The 7,725-nt window shown below is 45.9% G+C and overlaps 1 protein-coding gene across 1 annotated transcript in view; it reads left to right on the plus strand.

Moving 5' to 3' along the window:
- LOC142994079 (BMP/retinoic acid-inducible neural-specific protein 3-like) overlaps window positions 1–6,385 on the plus strand; it is a 28,981-nt gene extending 22,596 nt beyond the window's left edge. The window contains exons 6-9 of the mRNA XM_076144751.1: window positions 303–408; window positions 557–793; window positions 3,489–3,711; window positions 5,251–6,385. Coding sequence (XP_076000866.1) covers window positions 303–408; window positions 557–793; window positions 3,489–3,711; window positions 5,251–6,385 — 1,701 coding nt within the window. The remainder of the gene's footprint in view (window positions 1–302; window positions 409–556; window positions 794–3,488; window positions 3,712–5,250) is intronic.
- The last annotated feature ends 1,340 nt before the right edge of the window (window positions 6,386–7,725 follow it).

Genomic DNA, 7,725 nt, shown 5'->3' on the forward strand with positions numbered 1-7,725 from the left:
GCCCCTGATCAGATTGGAGTAAATTACTCAGTCGGCGGAGAGAGAAAGCTTTCTAATGGGAAGACCTTTCCAATATTACTTCACAGAGAGTCATTTCATTCAAAATTCATGGCATAATAATGCTTTGATGAGAACATTTTATGTTCTTTTGACCTTTTTAAGCAAAATAAAAGACAGCACTGGAAAAGCACAACTCACTTAATTCTGTCCTATGCCGCATCTCCACTTGCAAATGCAGAATTTTACAGAATGGAATGACATTGAAAATTATTCATGCGTGTCCTCAATGTCCTTGTGGGCAGGTGACTGAAACCAGAACTGGACCCCTTGGATGCAGTAATTATGACAATCTGGACACAGTCAGCTCGGTCCTGGTTCACAGTCCAGAAAACAAGATTCAACTTCAAGGTAAAAACCCGCTGACAGCTAACTCATCTGAATAACATTATCTTGTTAGGGCAAAATCCTTATTTTCCAGAAGGCAGAATTTGGATGGATATAGTTATATATGTGTTTGAACTAATGTTCAAATGACTCCATTTTCCATCTCCCACAGGTTTACAGGTGATTTTGCCACGTTACCTGCAGAGCCGCTTCATCCAGGCCGCCCTCAACTACATAGGCTGTAAGTCCGAGGGTCAGTTTGTGTGTCGCAGCAGGGACTGCTGGTGTGTGTGCAGCCCGGAGTTCCCGCAGTGTAACTGCCCCCGCACCGATCTGGATGCACTGGAAAACAACTTGCTGCGCATCAGAGACGCCTGGAGACAAACCAACCAGGAGTTTGACGAGTCTGGTGAGTTGGTGGGATGAAGATTTGAATTCACTAGTGTCCCCAGTGGACAAAACAGAAGTCAAACTAGAGCAAGGAAAGCTTTGGAACTTTTGCTCTAAGAATGTTTTTTTTTTTATAGCGCTGGACTTTAGGATTGGGGTCAAAAGAGTTCAACTTTAAGCTTGGAGATAACACAAACGAAAGAAAACACATGTACGGCTTCTGTTCTGAATGCGTTTCACATCAGTGCTTGCTGTCAAATCCAACCAGCTGCCAGACCCTCAATCAAGGAGCCTGTCTGTCAGCGTGTCAAAGCAAACACTGGTTCAAGTGCTCGCTACACTTTGAGGCTGAAGTCTGTGGACATTAACTATTCAACGTGTCACATGGGTTGTTATGTTGTGCCTGTGACTGTATGGGGTTGTTATGTTGTGCCTGTGTCTTTGTGGGGTTGTTATGTCGTGCCTGTGTCTTTGTGGGGTTGTTATGTCGTGCCTGTGTCTTTGTGGGGTTGTTATGTTGTGCCTGTGTCTTTGTGGGGTTGTTATGTTGTGCCTGTGTCTTTGTGGGGTTGTTATGAGCTCTGGTTTCTACCCACGGCCCCCAAACATGCCGGTAAAGAGAATTGGAAACTCTGAATTGGCTGTAACTGTAAATATGAGGGTGAATTAAATTTGAGTATCATTCAGAAGCTGTAGGATGAAAAAACAAAGGTACAGGCTGATGCACCACCCAGTCATGTCATTAGGGTGCAGCGACTGGTCTGTGTCGCAGTGACAAGAGTGGCTATCATGTGCATATCGATTAAAAGAAGACAAAGAGGGTAAAGAGGGAGACTTGTCTTCTAATCAAATTAGGAAAGAAGATGGAGACTTGATGGAGAACTTTGTCTAGTTGACATAACGGACACATATGTGTTTTGTGAATCAATACAAAATTACACCCAAGCTCTCTCAGTTGATCAATCAGTTTATTTACATGTCACATTTTGTTCTGATCTTGTGCAGCACCACTTCTTGGTGTCTTTTCTCTTGGCGTCTCTCTCACACACACACACACAGACACACATAGCACAGCACAGTCCACCCCTCTGCGTTGCGGCATGAAGACAAAGCAGAGACACACAGGCAGCATTAATGTCTCTCTGGTAGGACGTGAAGCTCTAAGGCAGAGAATGAAAGCGTTCTTCACCATGACCGTTTTGCTTTTAGAGCGAGCAGTGTGAAGCTTATTTCATTAACACGCTCTGGCACATCCTTTATAACAATGAGCCGTAATGTTACAAATAATTGTTATCTGGGACGCTTTATGAAAATCGTAGCGCCTATTTAGCATGGCACCGACTACACCAGACTGTTTTTGTACGAATTACCTCAATAGTTCATTTGGGGGGGCGGGGGCGGCGCTGCAGAAACGGCCTGAATCACCACGTCTTAGGCTTTATTAAAGTCCTTTTTGCTCTGAAAGTTCGACATCACACAAAGAAACCCGGGGCCCTCCGCCCCTGTGATAGACTGGCAGCCTCTATAGCGTGCAGCTCTGCCTGCTGGGATTGGCTCCAGCCCCCCCGTGACACCGCGCAGGATAAATGAGTATACAAAATGGATGGATGGGTCTCTTACAGTTATTTCCCAAAGCTCTGCAGGCTGCAAACTATATTTGACACAGATGGATGAACCAATGATCATTAACAATATGGCTGGCTTCCAAGCACTAATAATTCATTACAGCAATAATTTAGAGACAGCGGTATAATTACCATAAACACAAAGTACAATATTCTGAGATTATTGGTAACCTCTGTTGGCATTTATGGTTTTTGATATTTATTCTGGCTATTACCGCCTCCACTGAGAAGATTAAGGTTTTTATTTGTGTTTGACTTTCTGTTTTGTTTCAGTGAAACATGGTGGACAGGTATCATTGTTAAACTTGTTACATTTGTAGTAGTTTGTGTCTCTTGCTCAAACATCTACAGGATCATTTAAGGACACAAATCTAATTCCTGATCAAATAATGTACAGTATCCATATTATAGCATCATGATAGGATATGCTGACGTATACACATGATCCACATTTACATTGGCAACACTGGTTCTGGTTCAGGGTCTTCACGGTGTGCACAGCATTCTTGGAGTTTTAGTGTGGCAGTGAGTGGAGATTCAGTCTTAAGTTAATGCAGTCGTCTATGCAGCAATATGCAAATGTCACAGTGAGAGAAGGAACGCAGGTGTGTCAGGGTTGAAAAACTTTTCTTTGGCATCAAAAGATGTCGAGGAACTTCTCTCTTCAAACACACATCACTTTATTGTTATATTTGACAGAAATCATCGCGGTTGCTTCGGCAACCCGCTGTGCTTTCCCACTGTTGAAAGCGGGGATGGAAATTTTGCATCCTGTGTCACTCACATCTAATTAGACTGTAGCTGTTTTAAAGGGGCACAGTACTGTAAACTGACAACAGGTGGTGATTAACATTTCTTTCCACAGAAACAAAATATAGCGGAAATTTGCTCTCTGACACGCTGATGCGATCAGCAATCCCCAAACAACTGTGAAAATGCTTTATTATCATGCTCAGCTGTTATTTCTCCTCTTCAGCTGTTTGCTTTTCTGGGACAAACAATGAGGAGTTGACAGATTTTTGGATATTGTTTTCCTTCAGCTGCTCGCCACAGGCGGAGTTTACTAATTCATGTTCTTTTCCCTAACAGAGGAGTTCCAAAGCTTTGTTGGGAAGCTGCCAACCCATTACGCCGTAAACACATCTGTCGTGGAGCACTTGTGGAGGACGGATGCCAACCTGCTCCAACGCTACAGGCAGCTGGAGACCGGTAGCAACCAGCTTTTTGCCAAAGCTCGACGCAGCGCTAACAAGCTCTTCAGCCTCAGCAAGAGGTGCCTGAAACACCCTCAAATCTTCCCGCTGAGGCCAAGGTAAGGAGCAAGGCCAGAACAAGAGCATTTAGGAGCCTGTTAACCCAAGGTGCCTAATAATAAGACGAGACCTAATGATTTATGCGCCAGGCGAGAGAAGAAAGCAGCAGAGTGAGACAGCTCTTATTAGAGGCACTTGAGGAGGAGTGGACTGAGGTGGAAAGTGCTGACAGGGCCAAGGCAGGTTTTGTGTTTCATTGGTGAAAAGACAAATGGGATCAAGTCTCTTTTGCCCTGCAGGTGTAAACTACATTATGATCAATGCTCCGTCTAGAATTGCTCATCTAATAATCCACAATTTCTTTCTGCCAAACCACATCCTGGAATTTATTCCGCGATGGGTCAATAAGAACACAGTTTTGGTAATATCCATCCCTGTGTTACATTACATTACATTACAATCATTTGGCAGACGCTTTTATCCAAAGCGACTTACATTACATTACATTACCACCCTTCGCAGAGGGGGGAGCAATTGAGGGTTCGGTGCCTTGCTCAGGGGCACCGCGGCAGGGACTCGAACCGGCAACCCTCCGGTTCCCAAGTGGAAGCTCTACCAACTCGACTACTGCCTCCCTTGTTTTTCCCGTTATAGCGGCTCTTTGAGCAGCGTCCCGTCGCCGCCTCTGACGCAGCTCTGCTCATAACTTCAGTCAGATTTACGCCTGTCTTGCGATCACTCCATTTTGACGGATATTTCTGGCAGAGGGAAATGACACGACCCATCAGCTCACTAGTCAAACGTGCTGCCAGGCTCAGTCCACAGATCAGTTACGCTGCTTTATCACCCCTGCTGCTCGTATAGAAGGAATTCATGGACAAGTTGGGTGCAACTAGTCCATTTCTGAGTTTCGGGCTCCTATTAAGCAGAATCTGTAGCTCATATACAGATTTGTTGATTGGTTAGCCTTGACACAAGATTCATTGAAGAGGGAATGTGTGTTTGTGTTTTTGACACCCATTTTGAAACCTTCACCACTCCAAAATTCCTATCAAATTTTGCTTTTGTGACGCTAGTTGTTGTTTGTGTTTGGACTAAAGTTAAAAATGTGTTTGCTGCGCTCCAAACACAGTGAAAGGCTGAATAAACCATCACACCAACATATCAATGAAAGACAAGCCAAGAAAAGCTGGATATTCACACACATCATTTTAGATTACATGCTCTCTCAACTTCATCATGAGGTATCAAAGCCACAAGTCGACTGTATCGTCTAACTTCTTCCTTTGGTTTGGCCTTTTGCATCATCCTTAGTTGTGATTTGGTGACATTGTAACCAAACACAACTGCAGCAGTAATACAAAGAAGATCACTGGCTTGTTGAAAGGCAGAGCTGAACAAAACACATTCAAGGTTGTCGCTTTGATATGCTATATTTATGAAATACTCAAGAATCTAAAGCAGATTTGGAAGAAGATTTGAAAAGTACTCAAACACAGATAAGAGCAAGTGAAGGAGGATAGATGAGAAACTATTCCAGTTCAGTTTGACTTCTAACTACCCGGATGACTCAGATGACCCTTTTGTTTCTCTCCTAGGCCTCTGCACTTCTGGTTAAGCTATGCCCTCTCAATCTTGTACTGCAGCGAGAACAATCAAATTGGCGTTTACAGTGACAAGAGCCGCAGCTGTTCGTGCCCGTACCAGCACCCTCACTGCCAGGGCGTCATCCCCTGCTCTGTGGGCGAAGGTCTCCGCTGTGCCTCCTGCTCTGCGGAGAATCGAACACGCTGCTCCAGCTGTAACCCTGGGTTCACCCTGACCCAGGGCAGCTGCAGGCCCGCCGTGCCCGACCCGACAGACCCCTATCTGGGCCTGGAGAGCGACCGTGACTTTCAGGACCTGGAGCTGCGCTACCTGCTGCAGAAGCCTGACCCGCACATTGCACTGCACGCTGTGTTTGTCAGCAACGACGTGCGCCTCAACACCTGGTTTGACCCGTCCTGGAGGAAACGAATGCTGCTCACGCTAAAGAGCAACCGGGTTAAGTCCAACCGCGTTCATATGCTCCTTGGGTTGGCGTTCCAGTTTTGCCTCACTAAGAACAGCACCACAGAGCCGGCATTGTCTCTCTTTGTGAATCCCTTCGGGGGAAGCCATTCAGAGAGCTGGACCATGCCCATAGGCCAGCACGGCTACCCGGACTGGGAGAGGATCAAGCTGGATATTCCCTTGGACTGTTACAACTGGACGTTAAGTCTCGGAAACAGATGGAAGAGCTTTTTTGAGACGGTTCATTTCTACCTGAGGAGCCGAATCAAGGACTCTGCGGGAGCGGCGGGCGAAAACAAGAGCAGCACGTTAGACGAGGAGCCTCCGGAGGGGGCGGAGCCTTCAAACAATGTCGGCTACATGAAAGTCAACAGCATGCAGCTGTTTGGATACAGCGTGCACTTTGACCCTGAGGCGATCCAGGACCTGATTCTGCAGATCGACTACCCGTACACTCAGGGATCACAGGACTCGGCCCTGCTGCAGCTGGTGGAGCTGCGCTACAGGGTTAACCGCCTCTCACCTCCAGGGGCTCAACACATGGATCTGTTTGCTTGTCTGCTCCGCCACAGACTCAAACTGTCCAGTGCAGACGTGACCAGGATACTTACAGCCCTGCAAGCTTTCAGGGCCAGACAGCCAAACTATGTGGAATACGAGGCGAACAAACTTTGTAGTTAACGGGTGACACCGCTTCAGTTTGATGTTTTATACAATTACCCCTGCCACTGACGCCTCGTACGGCCTGTTTATCTTGTCAGCTGGATCCGTTTGTGTCAAGTGTGTTGTATCTTGTTCAAGGCTTTGTTGTACATGCAGAATGTGCAATTAAATGTAATGGTTTTATAACTCCAGTGCAGTTTTATTAATTCATATTACATTTAATTATTATTAAAATCACAGGCGTGCAACAAAATATCCCTGCAGCCTCCTCATCCTGTCTTCCACTCTGGCCATCTATCTTCCTCGGGGAGGTGAAGCGGTGTGTGCTGTGTTGTTTTTGCCCATCTGGAGCCGCAGAACACAAGGTCTCCATTCTCCATTGAGGGACCAGCCTTGGCACAGATTACTAAGTATATAGTGAGCGGAGGGAGGGTTGGGCTCAGCCTTCCCCTGTTCCTCCCCCATTCCATCCGCCATTCACAGTTACTGTGATAGATGAGCCGGGGCGGCTGAGAGACATGCCCAGCATCAAACAACAGTAGGTGAGGTATCAGTGACAGGGACAGTCCTTGCTCTCCCCCCAGCTCCGGAGCGAGCGACTCGGACCAAAGGGGAAATCAGTTTTAATCCTCCCAGGGCTGTCAAGGTTTGAGCCACGGGCGAGCAGCGTGACGTCGCTTTGATTAGACCAGCTTGTAGCAAAGACGTAGCTTCATCAGACACATTTCCCCCAAGATTAAAACCAGACACAATTTACTCTGATGTTATCGTTCAGAATGAATGTGAAGAGCTTGTCAACGCAGTTTCGATTGTGAGATTAGGCGCCGAACACACTACTGCTCTACAGTCATTAGGATGGCTCACAGTAGGGCTGAGGGAGTCGTTGTGACTGTATCACGACCTTCGATTGACCCTTGAGAAAGCTAAATACAATTTCAATATTGACTTTTTGGCAACAAAGTACATCTTGAATATTACATTGATTGTAATAAACACATTCAGTCAAGGTGGCGGAGATTTCATTCATTCTTCTGATTCATTTTCAGCCAACTTTACTATAAATTACGCATTTTAGCCAGACCGCAAATATCTGTGTCTGTGGCAAGTGTGTTTCGTTGAGCCGGCTATTTAAGAGTGATTATGTAAATGAGCACAGACGCAGCCAGTTCATTTGAATGCACTGCCGCTATTTAAGACGCTTCTGTTGTCCGTTATTTTGATGTCTCTTCATGAACGTGTTTGGGTCACAGAAAAATTAGATGTGAATTCCAATTTTTTTGAATCTCTCTCTCCCTCTCTGTCTCAATCGAAATTCTACTCAGAAACACGGGCCGTACCGTGCTGATGATGTCTCCTCC

This window comes from Genypterus blacodes, unplaced genomic scaffold (genome assembly GCF_046128005.1).
Source record: "Genypterus blacodes isolate CSIRO-AG114 ecotype Tasmania unplaced genomic scaffold, CSIRO-AGI_Gbla_v1 ptg000029l_1, whole genome shotgun sequence".
In the NCBI taxonomy this organism is placed as follows: Eukaryota; Metazoa; Chordata; class Actinopteri; order Ophidiiformes; family Ophidiidae; genus Genypterus; species Genypterus blacodes.